The 21,589-nt window shown below is 48.3% G+C and overlaps 1 protein-coding gene across 1 annotated transcript in view; it reads right to left on the bottom strand.

Moving 5' to 3' along the window:
- LOC135571189 (uncharacterized) overlaps nucleotides 1-20,463 on the bottom strand; it is a 39,908-nt gene extending 19,445 nt beyond the window's left edge. The window contains exon 1 of the mRNA XM_065016974.1: nucleotides 20,385-20,463. Coding sequence (XP_064873046.1) covers nucleotides 20,385-20,463 — 79 coding nt within the window. The remainder of the gene's footprint in view (nucleotides 1-20,384) is intronic.
- Between the last annotated feature and the right edge of the window lie 1,126 nt (nucleotides 20,464-21,589).

The following is a 21,589-nucleotide window of genomic DNA, read 5'->3' as shown; positions in this document are numbered from 1 at the left end:
TTATACCAGTGTTATCATTATGGCTGTTCATCTGTTATACCAGTGTTATCATTATGGCTGTTCATCTGTTATACCGGTGTTATCATTATGGCTGTTCATCTGTTATACCGGTGTTATCATTATGGCTGTTCTTCTGTTATACCAGTGTTATTATTATGGCTGTTCTTCTGTTATACCAGTGTTATCAATATGGCTGTTCACCTGTTGTACCAGTGCTATCGTTATGGCTGTTAATCTGTGTTAACATTACGGCTGTTCGTCTGTTATACCAGTGTTATCATTGTGGCTGTTCATCTCATATACCAGTGTAATCATTATGGCTGTTCATCTGTTATACCAGTGTTATCATTATGGCTGTTCATCTGTTATACCAGTGCTATCATTATGGCTGTTCATCTGTTATACCAGTGTTATCATTATGGCTGTTCATCTGTTATACCAGTGTTATCATTATGGCTGTTCATCTGTTATACCAGTGTTATCATTATGGCTGTTCATCTGTTATACCAGTGTTATCATTATGGCTGTTCATCTGTTATACCGGTGTTATCATTATGGCTGTTCATCTGTTATACCGGTGTTATCATTATGGCTGTTCATCTGTTATACCAGTGTTATCATTATGGCTGTTCACCTGTTATACCAGTGTTATCATTATGGCTGTTCATCTGTTATACCAGTGTTATCATTATGGCTGTTCACCTGTTATACCAGTGTTATCATTATGGCTGTTCATCTGTTAAACCAGTGTTATCATTATGGCTGTTCATCTGATATACCAGTGTTATCATTGTGGCTGTTCATCTGCTATACCAGTGTTATCATGATGGCTGTTCATCTCCTATACCAGTGTTATCATTATGGCTGTTCATCTGTTATACCAGTGTTATCATTATGGCTGTTCTTCTGTTATACCAGTGTTATCATTATGGCTGTTCTTCTGTTATACCAGTGTTATCATTATGGCTGTTCATCTGCTATACCAGTGTTATCATTATGGCTGTTCTTCTGTTATACCAGTGTTATTATTATGGCTGTTCTTCTGTTATACCAGTGTTATCATTATGGCTGTTCATCTGCTATACCAGTGTTATCATTATGGCTGTTCATCTGTTATACCAGTGTTATCATTATGGCTGTTCATCTGCTATACCAGTGTTATCATTATGGCTGTTCATCTGTTATACCAGTGTTATCATTATGGCTGTTCATCTGTTATACCAGTGTTATCATTGTGGCTGTTCATCTGCTATACCAGTGTTATCATTATGGCTGTTCATCTGTTATACCGGTGTTATCATTAATGGCTGTTCATCTGTTATACCAGTGTCATCATTATGGCTGTTCATCTGTTATACGGTGTTATCATTATGGCTGTTCATCTGCTATACCAGTGTTATCATTATGGCTGTTCATCTGTTATACCAGTGTTATCATTATGGCTATTCCTCTGTTATACCGGTGTTATCATTATGGCTGTTCATCTGTTATACCAGTGTTATCATTATGGATGTTCATCTGTTATACCAGTGTTATCAATATGGCTGTTCACCTGTTGTACCAGTGCTATCGTTATGGCTGTTCATCTGTGTTAACATTACGGCTGTTCGTCTGTTATACCAGTGTTATCATTGTGGCTGTTCATCTGCTATACCAGTGTTATCATTATGGCTGTTCATCTGCTATACCAGTGTAATCATTATGGCTGTTCATCTGTTATACCAGTGTTATCATTATGGCTGTTCATCTGTTATACCAGTGCTATCATTATGGCTGTTCATCTGTTATACCAGTGTTATCATTATGGCTGTTCATCTGTTATACCAGTGCTATCATTATGGCTGTTCATCTGTTATACCAGTGTTATCATTATGGCTGTTCATCTGTTATACCAGTGTTATCATTATGGCTGTTCATCTGTTATACCAGTGTTATCATTATGGCTGTTCATCTGTTATACCAGTGTTATCATTATGGCTGTTCATCTGTTATACCGGTGTTATCATTATGGCTGTTCATCTGTTATACCGGTGTTATCATTATGGCTGTTCTTCTGTTATACCAGTGTTATTATTATGGCTGTTCTTCTGTTATACCAGTGTTATCATTATGGCTGTTCACCTGTTATACCAGTGTTATCATTATGGCTGTTCATCTGTTATACCAGTGTTATCATTATGGCTGTTCACCTGTTATACCAGTGGTATCATTATGGCTGTTCATCTGTTAAACCAGTGTTATCATTATGGCTGTTCATCTGATATACCAGTGTTATCATTATGGCTGTTCATCTGCTATACCAGTGTTATCATGATGGCTGTTCATCTCCTATACCAGTGTTATCATTATGGCTGTTCATCTGTTATACCAGTGTTATCATTATGGCTGTTCTTCTGTTATACTAGTGTTATCATTATGGCTGTTCTTCTGTTATACCAGTGTTATCATTATGGCTGTTCATCTGCTATACCAGTGTTATCATTATGGCTGTTCTTCTGTTATACCAGTGTTATTATTATGGCTGTTCTTCTGTTATACCAGTGTTATCATTATGGCTGTTCATCTGCTATACCAGTGTTATCATTATGGCTGTTCATCTGCTATACCAGTGTTATCATTATGGCTGTTCATCTGCTATACCAGTGTTATCATTATGGCTGTTCATCTGTTATACCAGTGTTATCATTATGGCTGTTCATCTGTTATACCAGTGTTATCATTATGGCTGTTCATCTGTTATACCAGTGTTATCATTATGGCTGTTCATCTGTTATACCAGTGTTATCATTATGGCTGTTCATCTGCTATACCAGTGCTATCATTATGGCTGTTCATCTGTTATACCAGTGTTATCATTATGGCTGTTCATCTCCTATACCAGTGTAATAATTATGGCTGTTCATCTGTTATACCAGTGTTATCATTATGGCTGTTCATCTGTTATAACAGTGTTATCATTATGGCTGTTCATCTGTTATACCGGTGTTATCATTATGGCTGTTCATCTGTTATACCAGTGTTATCATTATGGCTGTTCATCTGTTATACCAGTGTTATCATTATGGCTGTTCTTCTGTTATACCAGTGTTATCATTATGGCTGTTCTTCTGTTATACCGGTGTTATCATTATGGCTGTTCATCTGTTATACCAGTGTTATCATTTTGGCTGTTCATCTGTTATACCAGTGTTATCATTATGGCTGTTCATCTGTTATACCAGTGTTATCATTATGGCTGTTCATCTGTTATACCAGTGTTATCATTACGGCTGTTCATCTGTTATACCAGTGTTATCAATACGGCTGTTCATCTGTTATACCAGTGTTATCATTATGGCTGTTCATCTCCTATACCGGTGTTATCATTATGGCTGTTCATCTGTTATATCAGTGTTATTATTATGGCTGTTCATCTGTTATACCAGTGTTATCATTACGGCTGTTCATCTGTTATACCAGTGTTATCATTATGGCTGTTCTTCTGTTATACCAGTGTTATCATTATGGCTGTTCATCTGATATACCAGTGTTATCATTATGGCTGTTCATCTGTTATACCAGTGTTATCATTATGGCTGTTCACCTGTTATACCAGTGTTATCATTATGGCTGTTCACCTGTTATACCAGTGTTATCATTACGGCTGTTCATCTGTTATACCAGTGTTATCATTATGGCTGTTCATCTGTGTTATCATTATGGCTGTTCATCTGTTATATACCAGTGTTATCATTATGGCTGTTCACCTGTTATACCAGTGTTATCATTACGGCTGTTCATCTGTTATACCAGTGTTATCATTATGGCTGTTCATCTGTGTTATCATTATGGCTGTTCATCTGTTATACCAGTGTTATCATTATGGCTGTTCATCTGTTATACCAGTGTTATCAATATGGCTGTTCATCTGTTATACCAGTGTTATCATTATGGCTGCTCATCTGTTATACCAGTGTTATCATTATGGCTGTTCATCTGTTATACCAGTGTTATCATTATGGCTGTTCATCTGTTATACCAGTGTTATCATTATGGCTGTTCATCTGTTATACCAGTGTTATCATTATGGCTGTTCATCTGTGTTATCATTATGGCTGTTCATCTGTTATACCAGTGTTATCATTATGGCTGTTCATCTGTTACACCATCCCCCCATCCCCCCCCATCTCCCCATCCCCCATCCCCCCATCCCCCCATATCCCCCATCCCCGTCCCCATCCCCCATATCCCCGCATATCCCCCCATCCCCCCATCCCCCATCCCCCCACCCCACCATCCCCCATATCTCCCCATCTGAGCACTGAGACCTTTTTGGAAAGATGCTCCATTTCTGTCTGAAGGAGAATGTCTTTCTGCTACGTTAGCCTAACGCAGCCTGAACACGTACATACCAATGCCATCAGCACGCAGTAGACTGGCCCCGTCGAGCAGCACACGCTCTGCCAGGCCGTACAACACGTGAAGGCACTTTGAGAAGGAGACGTTTCTAGGAAATCACATCCCCGTAGGTAACACTACACTCATCAAACCTTTAGAAGGAAACGGGTGAAGGCACATTGAGAAGGATATCACATCCCCGTAACCTTTAGAAGGAAACGGGTGAAGGCACGTTGAGAAGGATATCACATCCCCGTAACCTTTAGAAGGAAACGGGTGAAGGCGCTCTAAAGGAGGAGGTGACATTTGAGACACAGGTGGAAGGTCAATGACTGCATTAGTCCCCCTGATTAATCCCTGGGAGGTAGGTGCCACCTCAGCTAATTACACAGACACTCTACCCTCCTCTCCCTCACACGGTGAGAAAGAGAGAGTGATGTGTGTGAGAGAATAGAGGAGAGAGAAGAGAGAGGAGAAAGGAAAGGAGAGAGGAGAGAGGAGAGAGAAGAAAGAAGAGAGGAGAGAGAAGAAAGGAGAGAGGAGTGAGAAGAAAGGAGAGAGGAGAGAGAAGAAAGGAGAGAGGAGAGAGAAGAGAGAGGAAAGGAGAGAGGAGAGAGAAGAGAGAAGAGAGGGAAAAAAAGAGACGAGAGAGAGGGAGGAGAGAGGAGAGAGAGAGAGAAGAAAGGAGAGAGGAGTGAGAAGAAAGGAGAGAGGAGAGAGAAGAGAGAGGAAAGGAGAGAGGAGAGAGAGAGAGAAAAGGAGAGAGGAGAGAGAAGAGAGAGGAAAGGATAGAGGAGAGAGAAGAGAGAGGAAAGGAGAGAGAAGAAAGGAGAGAGGAGAGAGAAGAGAGGAGGAAAGGAGAGAGGAGAGAGAAGAGAGAAGAGAGAGGAAAGGGAGAGAGGAGAGAGAGGGAGGAGAGATGAGAGAGGAGAGAGAAGAGAGAGGAAAGGATAGAGGAGAAAGAAGAGAGAGGAAAGGAGAGAGGAAGAGAGAGGAAAGGATAGAGAAGAGAGAAGAGAGAGGAAAGGAGAGAGGAGAGAGAAGAGAGAGGAAAGGAGAGAGAAGAAAGGAGAGAGGAGTGAGAAGAAAGGAGAGAGGAGAGAGAAGAAAGGAGAGAGGAGAGAGAAGAGAGAGGAAATGAGAGGGGAGAGAGAAGAAAGGAGAGAGAAGAGAGAGGAAATGAGAGAGGAGAGAGAAAAGAGAGGAGGGGGGAGAGAGAAGAGAGAGGAAAGGATAGAGGAGAGAGAAGAGAGAGGAAAGGAGAGAGAAGAAAGGAGAGAGGAGAGAGAAGAGAGAGGAAAGGAGAGAGGAGAGAGAAGAGAGAAGAGAGAGGAAAGGGAGAGAGGAGAGAGAGGGAGGAGAGAGGAGAGAGGATAGAAGAGAGAGGAAAGGATAGAGGAGAAAGAAGAGAGAGCAAAGGAGAGAGGAAGAGAGAGGAAAGGATAGAGAAGAGAGAAAAGAGAGGAAAGGAGAGAGGAGAGAGAAGAGAGAGGAAAGGAGAGAGGAGAGAGAAGAGAGAGGAAAGGAGAGAGGAGAGAGAAGAGAGAGGAAAGGATAGAGGAGAGAGAAGAGAAAGGAGAGAGGAGAGAGAAGAGATAGGAAAGGAGAGAGGAGAGAATAAATGAGAGGGAGGACAGTACATGATACGTAACTATAATAATCATGAATACTGTACCCAGGTCTTGTGTTACAGTTGATGAAATAGATGCACATATGGAAGTTTATTGATTCAGAGAAGAACAGTCAGACATAGAAACAAGGACTTCTGGGATACAGTGGACTGAATGTGACTCGTTCCACTTCTAGGTCCCTCAGATACCAACAGACAACAACACGACTCTTTGACTTACTGTAGATCAAGTACATTTGGCATCACAAAACAAAACAGCACGTTAAGTGAAGAATTGTAGGGAGTTTCACGAGACATTTCAAGAGCCAATAAGTCCAACCCACCGGTGATATGAAGTACACTCACAGACACACACACACATGGACACACACAGACACAAACACACGCGCACGCACGCACACACACACACACACACACGCACGCACACACACAAATGCACGTGCACGCACACACACAAATGCACGCACACACACACACGCGCACACACACGCACACACACACACATGTATGTCTTTAAAGAATCTGTATGATTTCTGTGGCTTATATACGTCCAATACATTTGTCTTCCATCACCATCAAAACCCCCTGGTTTCTGTCTCAGTCCTTCCTGTGAAGACGAGGCGGTAGACTCAGTAACTAACCCAAAACCCCCTGGTTTCTGTCTCAGTCCTTCCTGTGAAGACGAGTCGGTAGACTCAGTAACTAACCCAAAACCCCCTGGTTTCTGTCTCAGTCCTTCCTGTGAAGACGAGTCGGTAGACTCAGTAACTAACCCAAAACCCCCTGGTTACTGTCTCAGTCCTTCCTGTGAAGACGAGGCGGTAGACTCAGTAACTAACCCAAAACCCCCTGGTTACTGTCTCAGTCCTTCCTGTGAAGACGAGGCGGTAGACTCAGTAACTAACCCAAAACCCCCTGGTTTCTGTCTCAGTCCTTCCTGTGAAGACGAGGCGGTAGACTCAGTAACTAACCCAAAACCCCCTGGTTACTGTCTCAGTCCTTCCTGTGAAGACGAGTCGGTAGACTCAGTAACTAACCCAAAACCCCCTGGTTACTGTCTGAGTCCTTCCTGTGAAGACGAGGCGGTAGACTCAGTAACTAACCCAAAACCCCTGGTTACTGTCTCAGTCCTTCCTGTGAAGACGAGGCGGTAGACTCAGTAACTAACCCAAAACCCCTGGTTTCTGTCTCAGTCCTTCCTGTGAAGACGAGGCGGTAGACTCAGTAACTAACCCAAAACCCCCTGGTTTCTGTCTCAGTCCTTCCTGTGAAGACGAGTCGGTAGACTCAGTAACTAACCCAAAACCCCCTGGTTACTGTCTCAGTCCTTCCTGTGAAGACGAGGCGGTAGACTCAGTAACTAACCCAAAACCCCCTGGTTTCTGTCTCAGTCCTTCCTCTGAAGACGAGTCGGTAGACTCAGTAACTAACCCAAAACCCCCTGGTTTCTGTCTCAGTCCTTCCTGTGAAGACGAGGCGGTAGACTCAGTAACTAACCCAAAACCCCCTGGTTTCTGTCTCAGTCCTTCCTGTGAAGACGAGTCGGTAGACTCAGTAACTAACCCAAAACCCCCTGGTTACTGTCTCATTCCTTCCTGTGAAGACGAGTGGGTAGACTCAGTAACTAACCAAAAACCCCCTGGTTACTGTCTCATTCCTTCCTGTGAAGACGAGGCGGTAGACTCAGTAACTAACCCAAAACCCCCTGGTTACTGTCTCAGTCCTTCCTGTGAAGACGAGGCGGTAGACTCAGTAACTAACCCAAAACCCCCTGGTTTCTGTCTCAGTCCTTCCTGTGAAGACGAGGCGGTAGACTCAGTACCTAACCCAAAACCCCCTGGTTACTGTCTCATTCCTTCCTGTGAAGACGAGGCGGTAGACTCAGTAACTAACCCAAAACCCCCTGGTTACTGTCTCAGTCCTTCCTGTGAAGACGAGGCGGTAGACTCAGTAACTAACCCAAAACCCCCTGGTTACTGTCTCAGTCCTTCCTGTGAAGACGAGGCGGTAGACTCAGTAACTAACCCAAAACCCCTGGTTACTGTCTCATTCCTTCCTGTGAAGACGAGGCGGTAGACTCAGTAACTAACCCAAAACCCCCTGGTTACTGTCTCAGTCCTTCCTGTGAAGACGAGGCGGTAGACTCAGTAACTAACCCAAAACCCCCTGGTTTCTGTCTCAGTCCTTCCTGTGAAGACGAGGCGGTAGACTCAGTACCTAACCCAAAACCCCCTGGTTACTGTCTCATTCCTTCCTGTGAAGACGAGGCGGTAGACTCAGTAACTAACCCAAAACCCCCTGGTTACTGTCTCAGTCCTTCCTGTGAAGACGAGGCGGTAGACTCAGTAACTAACCCAAAACCCCCTGGTTACTGTCTCAGTCCTTCCTGTGAAGACGAGGCGGTAGACTCAGTAACTAACCCAAAACCCCCTGGTTTCTGTCTCAGTCCTTCCTGTGAAGACGAGGCGGTAGACTCAGTAACTAACCCAAAACCCCCTGGTTACTGTCTCAGTCCTTCCTGTGAAGACGAGGCGGTAGACTCAGTAACTAACCCAAAACCCCTGGTTACTGTCTCATTCCTTCCTGTGAAGACGAGGCGGTAGACTCAGTAACTAACCCAAAACCCCTGGTTTCTGTCTCAGTCCTTCCTGTGAAGACGAGGCGGTAGACTCAGTAACTAACCCAAAACCCCCTGGTTACTGTCTCAGTCCTTCCTGTGAAGACGAGGCGGTAGACTCAGTAACTAACCCAAAACCCCCTGGTTACTGTCTCAGTCCTTCCTGTGAAGACGAGGCGGTAGACTCAGTACATTTCCTTACATTCATCACACTGAATTGAGTCTTTCAGTACATTTTGTTTTTTTGATCGTACGTTGCCGAAATGACATTCAGAGGTTCTGTCCCAAATGGATCCCTACCAACTCACTGCAGAGTGGAACATTACAGAGGTTTCATCCCAAATGGATCCCTGCCAACTCACTGCAGAGGTTCCGTCCCAAAAGGATCCCTACCAACTCACTGCAGAGTAGAACAGAGGTTCTGTGCCAAATAGATCCATACCAACTCACTGCAGAGTGGAACATTACAGAGGTTCTGTCCCAAATGGATCCCTGCCAACTCACTGCAGAGTGGAACAGAGGTTCTATCCCAAATGGATCCCTACCAACTCACTGCAGAGGTTCCGTCCCAAATGGATCCCTGCCAACTCACTGCAGAGGTTCCGTCCCAAATGGATCCCTACCAACTCACTGCAGAGGTTCCGTCCCAAATGGATCCCTACCAACTCACTGCAGAGTAGAACAGAGGTTCTGTGCCAAATAGATCCCTACCAACTCACTGCAGAGTGGAACATTACAGAGGTTTCGTCCCAAATGGATCCCTGCCAACTCACTGCAGAGGTTCCGTCCCAAATGGATCCCTACCAACTCACTGCAGAGTGGAACAGAGGTTCTGTCCCAAATGGATCCCTGACAACTCACTGCAGAGGTTCTGTCCCAAATGGATCCCTGCCAACTCACTGCAGAGTGGAACAGAAGTTCTGTCCCAAATGGATCCCTACCAACTCACTGCAGAGGTTCCGTCCCAAATGGATCCCTGCCAACTCACTGCAGAGGTTCCGTCCCAAATGGATCCCTACCAACTCACTGCAGAGGTTCCGTCCCAAATGGATCCCTACCAACTCACTGCAGAGTAGAACAGAGGTTCTGTGCCAAATAGATCCATACCAACTCACTGCAGAGTGGAACATTACAGATGTTTCGTCCCAAATGGATCCCTGCCAACTCACTGCAGAGGTTCCGTCCCAAATGGATCCCTACCAACTCACTGCAGAGTGGAACAGAGGTTCTGTCCCAAATGGATCCCTGCCAACTCACTGCAGAGGTTCTGTCCCAAATGGATCCCTACCAACTCACTGCAGAGTGGAACAGAGGTTCTGTCCCAAATGGATCCCTACCAACTCACTGCAGAGTGGAACAGAGGTTCTGTCCCAAATGGATCCCTACCAACTCACTGCAGAGTGGAACAGAGGTTCCCATCCCAAATGGATCCCTACCAACTCACTGCAGAGTGGAACAGAGGTTCTGTCCCAAATGGATCCCTGCCAACTCACTGCAGAGTGGAACAGAGGTTCCGTCCCAAATGGATCCCTGCCAACTCACTGCAGAGTGGAACAGAGGTTCTGTCCCAAATGGATCCCTGCCAACTCACTGCAGAGTGGAACAGAGGTTCTGTCCCAAATGGATCCCTACCAACTCACTGCAGAGGTTCCGTCCCAAATGGATCCCTGCCAACTCACTGCAGAGGTTCCGTCCCAAATGGATTCCTACCAACTCACTGCAGAGGTTCCGTCCCAAATGGATCCCTACCAACTCACTGCAGAGTAGAACAGAGGTTCTGTGCCAAATAGATCCCTACCAACTCACTGCAGAGTGGAACATTACAGAGGTTTCGTCCCAAATGGATCCCTGCCAACTCACTGCAGAGGTTCCGTCCCAAATGGATCCCTACCAACTCACTGCAGAGGTTCTGTCCCAAATGGATCCCTGCCAACTCACTGCAGAGGTTCCGTCCCAAATGGATCCCTACCAACTCACTGCAGAGTGGAACAGAGGTTCTGTCCCAAATGGATCCCTGCCAACTCACTGCAGAGGTTCCGTCCCAAATGGATCCCTACCAACTCACTGCAGAGTGGAACAGAGGTTCTGTCCCAAATGGATCCCTGCCAACTCACTGCAGAGGTTCTGTCCCAAATGGATCCCTGCCAACTCACTGCAGAGGTTCCGTCCCAAATGGATCCCTACCAACTCACTGCAGAGTGGAACAGAGGTTCTGTCCCAAATGGATCCCTGCCAACTCACTGCAGAGTGGAACAGAGGTTCCCATCCCAAATGGATCCCTGCCAACTCACTGCAGAGTGGAACAGAGGTTCCGTCCAAAATGGATCCCTGCCAACTCACTGCAGAGTGGAACAGAAGTTCCCATCCCAAATGGATCCCTGCCAACTCACTGCAGAGTGGAACAGAGGTTCCGTCCCAAATGGATCCCTGCCAACTCACTGCAGAGTGGAACAGAAGTTCCCATCCCAAATAGATCCCTGCCAACTCACTGCAGAGTGGAACAGAGGTTCTGTCCCAAATGGATCCCTACCAACTCACTGCAGAGTGGAACAGAGGTTCCCATCCCAAATGGATCCCTACCAACTCACTGCAGAGTGGAACAGAGGTTCTGTCCCAAATGGATCCCTGCCAACTCACTGCAGAGTGGAACAGAGGTTCCGTCCCAAATGGATCCCTGCCAACTCACTGCAGAGTGGAACAGAGGATCTGTCCCAAATGGATCCCTGCCAACTCACTGCAGAGGTTCCGTCCCAAATGGATCCCTACCAACTCACTGCAGAGTGGAACAGAGGTTCTGTCCCAAATGGATCCCTGCCAACTCACTGCAGAGGTTCCGTCCCAAATGGATCCCTACCAACTCACTGCAGAGTGGAACAGAGGTTCTGTTCCAAATGGATCCCTGCCAACTCACTGCAGAGGTTCTGTCCCAAATGGATTCCTGCCAACTCACTGCAGAGGTTCCGTCCCAAATGGATCCCTACCAACTCACTGCAGAGTGGAACAGAGGTTCTGTCCCAAATGGATCCCTGCCAACTCACTGCAGAGTGGAACAGAGGTTCCCATCCCAAATGGATCCCTGCCAACTCACTGCAGAGGTTCCGTCCCAAATGGATCCCTACCAACTCACTGCAGAGTGGAACAGAGGTTCCGTCCCAAATGGATCCCTGCCAACTCACTGCAGAGTGGAACAGAGGTTCCGTCCCAAATGGATCCCTGCCAACTCACTGCAGAGTGGAACAGAGGTTCCCATCCCAAATGGATCCCTACCAACTCACTGCAGAGTGGAACAGAGGTTCTGTCCCAAATCGATCCCTGCCAACTCACTGCAGAGTGGAACAGAGGTTCCGTCCCAAATGGATCCCTGCCAACTCACTGCAGAGTGGAACAGAGGTTCTGTCCCAAATGGATCCCTGCCAACTCACTGCAGAGTGGAACAGAGGTTCTGTCCCAAATGGATCCCTACCAACTCACTGCAGAGTGGAACAGAGGTTCCCATCCCAAATAGATCCCTACCAACTCACTGCAGAGTGGAACATTACAGAGGTTTCGTCCCAAATGGATCCCTGCCAACTCACTGCAGAGGTTCCGTCCCAAATGGATCCCTACCAACTCACTGCAGAGTGGAACAGAGGTTTTGTCCCAAATGGATCCCTGACAACTCACTGCAGAGGTCCCGTCCCAAATGGATCCCTACCAACTCACTGCAGAGGTTCCGTCCCAAATGGATCCCTACCAACTCACTGCAGAGTAGAACAGAGGTTCTGTGCCAAATAGATCCATACCAACTCACTGCAGAGTGGAACATTACAGAGGTTTCTTCCCAAATGGATCCCTGACAACTCACTGCAGAGGTTCCGTCCCAAATGGATCCCTACCAACTCACTGCAGAGTGGAACAGAGGTTCTGTCCCAAATGGATCCCTGCCAACTCACTGCAGAGGTTCTGTCCCAAATGGATCCCTACCAACTCACTGCAGAGTGGAACAGAGGTTCTGTCCCAAATGGATCCCTACCAACTCACTGCAGAGTGGAACATTACAGAGGTTTCGTCCCAAATGGATCCCTGCCAACTCACTGCAGAGGTTCCGTCCCAAATGGATCCCTACCAACTCACTGCAGAGTGGAACAGAGGTTCTGTCCCAAATGGATCCCTACCAACTCACTGCAGAGTGGAACAGAGGTTCCCATCCCAAATAGATCCCTACCAACTCACTGCAGAGTGGAACATTACAGAGGTTTCGTCCCAAATGGATCCCTGCCAACTCACTGCAGAGGTTCCGTCCCAAATGGATCCCTACCAACTCACTGCAGAGTGGAACAGAGGTTCTGTCCCAAATGGATCCCTGACAACTCACTGCAGAGGTTCTGTCCCAAATGGATCCCTGCCAACTCACTGCAGAGTGGAACAGAAGTTCTGTCCCAAATGGATCCCTACCAACTCACTGCAGAGGTTCCGTCCCAAATGGATCCCTGCCAACTCACTGCAGAGGTCCCGTCCCAAATGGATCCCTACCAACTCACTGCAGAGGTTCCGTCCCAAATGGATCCCTACCAACTCACTGCAGAGTAGAACAGAGGTTCTGTGCCAAATAGATCCATACCAACTCACTGCAGAGTGGAACATTACAGAGGTTTCGTCCCAAATGGATCCCTGCCAACTCACTGCAGAGGTTCCGTCCCAAATGGATCCCTACCAACTCACTGCAGAGTGGAACAGAGGTTCTGTCCCAAATGGATCCCTGCCAACTCACTGCAGAGTGGAACAGAGGTTCCCATCCCAAATGGATCCCTGCCAACTCACTGCAGAGTGGAACAGAGGTTCCGTCCAAAATGGATCCCTGCCAACTCACTGCAGAGTGGAACAGAAGTTCCCATCCCAAATGGATCCCTGCCAACTCACTGCAGAGTGGAACAGAGGTTCCGTCCCAAATGGATCCCTGCCAACTCACTGCAGAGTGGAACAGAGGTTCCGTCCCAAATGGATCCCTGCCAACTCACTGCAGAGTGGAACAGAAGTTCCCATCCCAAATAGATCCCTGCCAACTCACTGCAGAGTGGAACAGAGGTTCTGTCCCAAATGGATCCCTACCAACTCACTGCAGAGTGGAACAGAGGTTCCCATCCCAAATGGATCCCTACCAACTCACTGCAGAGTGGAACAGAGGTTCTGTCCCAAATGGATCCCTGCCAACTCACTGCAGAGTGGAACAGAGGTTCCGTCCCAAATGGATCCCTGCCAACTCACTGCAGAGTGGAACAGAGGATCTGTCCCAAATGGATCCCTGCCAACTCACTGCAGAGGTTCCGTCCCAAATGGATCCCTACCAACTCACTGCAGAGTGGAACAGAGGTTCTGTCCCAAATGGATCCCTGCCAACTCACTGCAGAGGTTCTGTCCCAAATGGATCCCTGCCAACTCACTGCAGAGGTTCCGTCCCAAATGGATCCCTACCAACTCACTGCAGAGTGGAACAGAGGTTCTGTCCCAAATGGATCCCTGCCAACTCACTGCAGAGGTTCTGTCCCAAATGGATCCCTGCCAACTCACTGCAGAGGTTCCGTCCCAAATGGATCCCTACCAACTCACTGCAGAGTGGAACAGAGGTTCTGTCCCAAATGGATCCCTGCCAACTCACTGCAGAGTGGAACAGAGGTTCCCATCCCAAATGGATCCCTGCCAACTCACTGCAGAGTGGAACAGAGGTTCCGTCCAAAATGGATCCCTGCCAACTCACTGCAGAGTGGAACAGAAGTTCCCATCCCAAATGGATCCCTGCCAACTCACTGCAGAGTGGAACAGAGGTTCCGTCCCAAATGGATCCCTGCCAACTCACTGCAGAGTGGAACAGAGGTTCCGTCCCAAATGGATCCCTGCCAACTCACTGCAGAGTGGAACAGAAGTTCCCATCCCAAATAGATCCCTGCCAACTCACTGCAGAGTGGAACAGAGGTTCTGTCCCAAATGGATCCCTACCAACTCACTGCAGAGTGGAACAGAGGTTCCCATCCCAAATGGATCCCTACCAACTCACTGCAGAGTGGAACAGAGGTTCTGTCCCAAATCGATCCCTGCCAACTCACTGCAGAGTGGAACAGAGGTTCCGTCCCAAATGGATCCCTGCCAACTCACTGCAGAGTGGAACAGAGGTTCTGTCCCAAATGGATCCCTGCCAACTCACTGCAGAGTGGAACAGAGGTTCTGTCCCAAATGGATCCCTACCAACTCACTGCAGAGTGGAACAGAGGTTCCCATCCCAAATAGATCCCTACCAACTCACTGCAGAGTGGAACATTACAGAGGTTTCGTCCCAAATGGATCCCTGCCAACTCACTGCAGAGGTTCCGTCCCAAATGGATCCCTACCAACTCACTGCAGAGTGGAACAGAGGTTCTGTCCCAAATGGATCCCTGACAACTCACTGCAGAGGTTCTGTCCCAAATGGATCCCTGCCAACTCACTGCAGAGTGGAACAGAAGTTCTGTCCCAAATGGATCCCTACCAACTCACTGCAGAGGTTCCGTCCCAAATGGATCCCTGCCAACTCACTGCAGAGGTCCCGTCCCAAATGGATCCCTACCAACTCACTGCAGAGGTTCCGTCCCAAATGGATCCCTACCAACTCACTGCAGAGTAGAACAGAGGTTCTGTGCCAAATAGATCCATACCAACTCACTGCAGAGTGGAACATTACAGAGGTTTCGTCCCAAATGGATCCCTGCCAACTCACTGCAGAGGTTCCGTCCCAAATGGATCCCTACCAACTCACTGCAGAGTGGAACAGAGGTTCTGTCCCAAATGGATCCCTGCCAACTCACTGCAGAGGTTCTGTCCCAAATGGATCCCTACCAACTCACTGCAGAGTGGAACAGAGGTTCTGTCCCAAATGGATCCCTACCAACTCACTGCAGAGTGGAACATTACAGAGGTTTCGTCCCAAATGGATCCCTGCCAACTTACTGCAGAGGTTCCGTCCCAAATGGATCCCTACCAACTCACTGCAGAGTGGAACAGAGGTTCTGTCCCAAATGGATCCCTACCAACTCACTGCAGAGTGGAACAGAGGTTCCCATCCCAAATAGATCCCTACCAACTCACTGCAGAGTGGAACATTACAGAGGTTTCGTCCCAAATGGATCCCTGCCAACTCACTGCAGAGGTTCCGTCCCAAATGGATCCCTACCAACTCACTGCAGAGTGGAACAGAGGTTCTGTCCCAAATGGATCCCTGACAACTCACTGCAGAGGTTCTGTCCCAAATGGATCCCTGCCAACTCACTGCAGAGTAGAACAGAGGTTCTGTGCCAAATAGATCCATACCAACTCACTGCAGAGTGGAACATTACAGAGGTTTCGTCCCAAATGGATCCCTGCCAACTCACTGCAGAGGTTCCGTCCCAAATGGATCCCTACCAACTCACTGCAGAGTGGAACAGAGGTTCTGTCCCAAATGGATCCCTGCCAACTCACTGCAGAGTGGAACAGAGGTTCCCATCCCAAATGGATCCCTGCCAACTCACTGCAGAGTGGAACAGAGGTTCCGTCCAAAATGGATCCCTGCCAACTCACTGCAGAGTGGAACAGAAGTTCCCATCCCAAATGGATCCCTGCCAACTCACTGCAGAGTGGAACAGAGGTTCCGTCCCAAATGGATCCCTGCCAACTCACTGCAGAGTGGAACAGAGGTTCCGTCCCAAATGGATCCCTGCCAACTCACTGCAGAGTGGAACAGAAGTTCCCATCCCAAATAGATCCCTGCCAACTCACTGCAGAGTGGAACAGAGGTTCTGTCCCAAATGGATCCCTACCAACTCACTGCAGAGTGGAACAGAGGTTCCCATCCCAAATGGATCCCTACCAACTCACTGCAGAGTGGAACAGAGGTTCTGTCCCAAATGGATCCCTGCCAACTCACTGCAGAGTGGAACAGAGGTTCCGTCCCAAATGGATCCCTGCCAACTCACTGCAGAGTGGAACAGAGGATCTGTCCCAAATGGATCCCTGCCAACTCACTGCAGAGGTTCCGTCCCAAATGGATCCCTACCAACTCACTGCAGAGTGGAACAGAGGTTCTGTCCCAAATGGATCCCTGCCAACTCACTGCAGAGGTTCTGTCCCAAATGGATCCCTGCCAACTCACTGCAGAGGTTCCGTCCCAAATGGATCCCTACCAACTCACTGCAGAGTGGAACAGAGGTTCTGTCCCAAATGGATCCCTGCCAACTCACTGCAGAGGTTCTGTCCCAAATGGATCCCTGCCAACTCACTGCAGAGGTTCCGTCCCAAATGGATCCCTACCAACTCACTGCAGAGTGGAACAGAGGTTCTGTCCCAAATGGATCCCTGCCAACTCACTGCAGAGTGGAACAGAGGTTCCCATCCCAAATGGATCCCTGCCAACTCACTGCAGAGTGGAACAGAGGTTCCGTCCAAAATGGATCCCTGCCAACTCACTGCAGAGTGGAACAGAAGTTCCCATCCCAAATGGATCCCTGCCAACTCACTGCAGAGTGGAACAGAGGTTCCGTCCCAAATGGATCCCTGCCAACTCACTGCAGAGTGGAACAGAGGTTCCGTCCCAAATGGATCCCTGCCAACTCACTGCAGAGTGGAACAGAAGTTCCCATCCCAAATAGATCCCTGCCAACTCACTGCAGAGTGGAACAGAGGTTCTGTCCCAAATGGATCCCTACCAACTCACTGCAGAGTGGAACAGAGGTTCCCATCCCAAATGGATCCCTACCAACTCACTGCAGAGTGGAACAGAGGTTCTGTCCCAAATCGATCCCTGCCAACTCACTGCAGAGTGGAACAGAGGTTCCGTCCCAAATGGATCCCTGCCAACTCACTGCAGAGTGGAACAGAGGTTCTGTCCCAAATGGATCCCTGCCAACTCACTGCAGAGTGGAACAGAGGTTCTGTCCCAAATGGATCCCTACCAACTCACTGCAGAGTGGAACAGAGGTTCCCATCCCAAATAGATCCCTACCAACTCACTGCAGAGTGGAACATTACAGAGGTTTCGTCCCAAATGGATCCCTGCCAACTCACTGCAGAGGTTCCGTCCCAAATGGATCCCTACCAACTCACTGCAGAGTGGAACAGAGGTTCTGTCCCAAATGGATCCCTGACAACTCACTGCAGAGGTTCTGTCCCAAATGGATCCCTGCCAACTCACTGCAGAGTGGAACAGAAGTTCTGTCCCAAATGGATCCCTACCAACTCACTGCAGAGGTTCCGTCCCAAATGGATCCCTGCCAACTCACTGCAGAGGTCCCGTCCCAAATGGATCCCTACCAACTCACTGCAGAGGTTCCGTCCCAAATGGATCCCTACCAACTCACTGCAGAGTAGAACAGAGGTTCTGTGCCAAATAGATCCATACCAACTCACTGCAGAGTGGAACATTACAGAGGTTTCGTCCCAAATGGATCCCTGCCAACTCACTGCAGAGGTTCCGTCCCAAATGGATCCCTACCAACTCACTGCAGAGTGGAACAGAGGTTCTGTCCCAAATGGATCCCTGCCAACTCACTGCAGAGGTTCTGTCCCAAATGGATCCCTACCAACTCACTGCAGAGTGGAACAGAGGTTCTGTCCCAAATGGATCCCTACCAACTCACTGCAGAGTGGAACATTACAGAGGTTTCGTCCCAAATGGATCCCTGCCAACTTACTGCAGAGGTTCCGTCCCAAATGGATCCCTACCAACTCACTGCAGAGTGGAACAGAGGTTCTGTCCCAAATGGATCCCTACCAACTCACTGCAGAGTGGAACAGAGGTTCCCATCCCAAATAGATCCCTACCAACTCACTGCAGAGTGGAACATTACAGAGGTTTCGTCCCAAATGGATCCCTGCCAACTCACTGCAGAGGTTCCGTCCCAAATGGATCCCTACCAACTCACTGCAGAGTGGAACAGAGGTTCTGTCCCAAATGGATCCCTGACAACTCACTGCAGAGGTTCTGTCCCAAATGGATCCCTGCCAACTCACTGCAGAGTGGAACAGAAGTTCTGTCCCAAATGGATCCCTACCAACTCACTGCAGAGGTTCCGTCCCAAATGGATCCCTGCCAACTCACTGCAGAGGTCCCGTCCCAAATGGATCCCTACCAACTCACTGCAGAGGTTCCGTCCCAAATGGATCCCTACCAACTCACTGCAGAGTAGAACAGAGGTTCTGTGCCAAATAGATCCATACCAACTCACTGCAGAGTGGAACATTACAGAGGTTTCGTCCCAAATGGATCCCTGCCAACTCACTGCAGAGGTTCCGTCACAAATGGATCCCTACCAACTCACTGCAGAGTGGAACAGAGGTTCTGTCCCAAATGGATCCCTGCCAACTCACTGCAGAGGTTCTGTCCCAAATGGATCCCTACCAACTCACTGCAGAGTGGAACAGAGGTTCTGTCCCAAATGGATCCCTACCAACTCACTGCAGAGTGGAACAGAGGTTCTGTCCCAAATGGATCCCTACCAACTCACTGCAGAGTGGAACAGAGGTTCTGTCCCAAATGGATCCCTGCCAACTCACTGCAGAGTGGAACAGAGGTTCCATCCCAAATGGATCCCTGCCAACTCACTGCAGAGTGGAACAGAGGTTCTGTCCCAAATGGATCCCTGCCAACTCACTGCAGAGTGGAACAGAGGTTCCCATCCCAAATGGATCCCTGCCAACTCACTGCAGAGTGGAACAGAGGTTCCGTCCAAAATGGATCCCTGCCAACTCACTGCAGAGTGGAACAGAAGTTCCCATCCCAAATGGATCCCTGCCAACTCACTGCAGAGTGGAACAGAGGTTCCGTCCCAAATGGATCCCTGCCAACTCACTGCAGAGTGGAACAGAGGTTCCGTCCCAAATGGATCCCTGCCAACTCACTGCAGAGTGGAACAGAAGTTCCCATCCCAAATAGATCCCTGCCAACTCACTGCAGAGTGGAACAGAGGTTCTGTCCCAAATGGATCCCTACCAACTCACTGCAGAGTGGAACAGAGGTTCCCATCCCAAATGGATCCCTACCAACTCACTGCAGAGTGGAACAGAGGTTCTGTCCCAAATCGATCCCTGCCAACTCACTGCAGAGTGGAACAGAGGTTCTGTCCCAAATGGATCCCTACCAACTCACTGCAGAGTGGAACAGAGGTTCCCATCCCAAATAGATCCCTACCAACTCACTGCAGAGTGGAACATTACAGAGGTTTCGTCCCAAATGGATCCCTGCCAACTCACTGCAGGGGTTCCGTCCCAAATGGATCCCTGCCAACTCACTGCAGAGTGGAACAGAAGTTCTGTCCCAAATGGATCCCTGCCAACTCACTGCAGAGGTTCTGTCCCAAATGGATCCCTGCCAACTCACTGCAGAGTGGAACAGAGGTTCTGTCCCAAATGGATCCCTGCCTACTCACTGCAGAGTGGAACAGAGGTTCTGTCCCAAATGGATCCCTGCCAACTCACTGCAGAGGTTCCGTCCCAAATTGATCCCTGCCAACTCACTGCAGAGGTTCCGTCCCAAATGGATCCCTGCCAACTCACTGCAGAGTGGAACAGAGGTTCTGTCCCAAATGGATCCCTGCCAACTCACTGCAGAGGTTCTGTCCCAAATGGATCCCTGCCAACTCACTGCAGAGTGGAACAGAGGTTCTGTCCCAAATGGATCCCTGCCAACTCACTGCAGAGTGGAACAGAGGTTCTGTCCCAAATGGATCCCTGCCAACTCACTGCAGAGGTTCCGTCCCAAATTGATCCCTGCCAACTCACTGCAGAGGTTCCGTCCCAAATGGATCCCTGCCAACTCACTGCAGAGGTTCCGTCCCAAATGGATCCCATCCTTTGACATCCTAAAAGGCTCCGGTGCACTACACAGGGAAGAGAGCACCATTAGGGACTAAAGCTCCCTCTTTCTCCTCTCTGTCAATCTCTCCATCTATTCTATGGATATCTTTCTCTCTTCGTAACGTCCCCTTCTCTTTCCGTAGCGCCGTGCCCTCTTTCTCCTCTCATCCAAGTGCCTTTCTTTTTCTATCTGTTACCCTCTCCTTCTCTCTCCCTCTCTCTCCCTCTCTCTCCCTCCCTCTGTCACCATCTCCCAGCACCTCTCTCTCTCTCTCTCTCCCTCTCTCAGTCACCATCTCCCAGCACCTCTCTCTCTCTCTCTCTCTCTCTCCGTCAAATAAATTCATAAAAAATCATACAATGTGATTTTCTGGATTTTTTTTCGCATTTTATCTTTCATGGTTGAAGTGTACCTATGGTGAAAATAAGTGGGAGAACTTTCACAATTGGTGGTTGACGAAATAATTTTTTGCCTCACTGTATATATATATATATATAGAGAGAGAGAAAGAGACAGAGAAAGAGAGAGAGAGAGAGACAGAGAGAGAGACAGAGAGAGAGACAGAGAGACAGAGAGAGAGCGAGAGAGAGCGAGAGAGAGCGAGAGAGAGCGAGAGAGAGAGAGAGAGAGAGAGAGACAGACAGAGACAGAGACAGAGAGAGAGAGAGAGAGAGAGAGAGAGAGACAGACAGACAGAGAGAGAGAGAGAGAGAGACAGAGAGAGAGAGAGAGAGAGAGAGACAGACAGAGACAGAGACAGAGAGAGAGAGAGAGAGAGAGAGAGAGAGAGAGAGAGTTAGAGAGACAGAGAGAGAGAGAGAGAGACAGAGAGAGAGAGAGAGAGAGAGAGAGAGAGAGAGACAGAGACAGAGACAGAGAGAGAGACAGAGAGAGAGAGAGAGTTAGAGAGAGAGAGAGAGACAGAGAGAGTTAGAGAGAGAGAGAGAGAGAGAGAGACAGAGAGAGAGAGAGAGAGAGAGAGAGAGACAGAGAGACAGAGAGACAGAGACAGAGAGAGAGAGACATAGAGAGACAGAGACAGAGAGAGACAGAGACAGAGAGTACTAGGGCATATGTTGGCATTCAGCAGCTCATCCAACAACTCAAACCACTTCAATCTGTCTACCCA

The sequence above is a fragment of the Oncorhynchus nerka genome, unplaced genomic scaffold (assembly GCF_034236695.1).
Source record: "Oncorhynchus nerka isolate Pitt River unplaced genomic scaffold, Oner_Uvic_2.0 unplaced_scaffold_703, whole genome shotgun sequence".
NCBI classification, from domain to species: Eukaryota; Metazoa; Chordata; class Actinopteri; order Salmoniformes; family Salmonidae; genus Oncorhynchus; species Oncorhynchus nerka.
The sequence above is the reverse complement of the archived record's forward strand: the minus strand, read 5'-3'. Positions and strand labels throughout refer to the sequence as shown.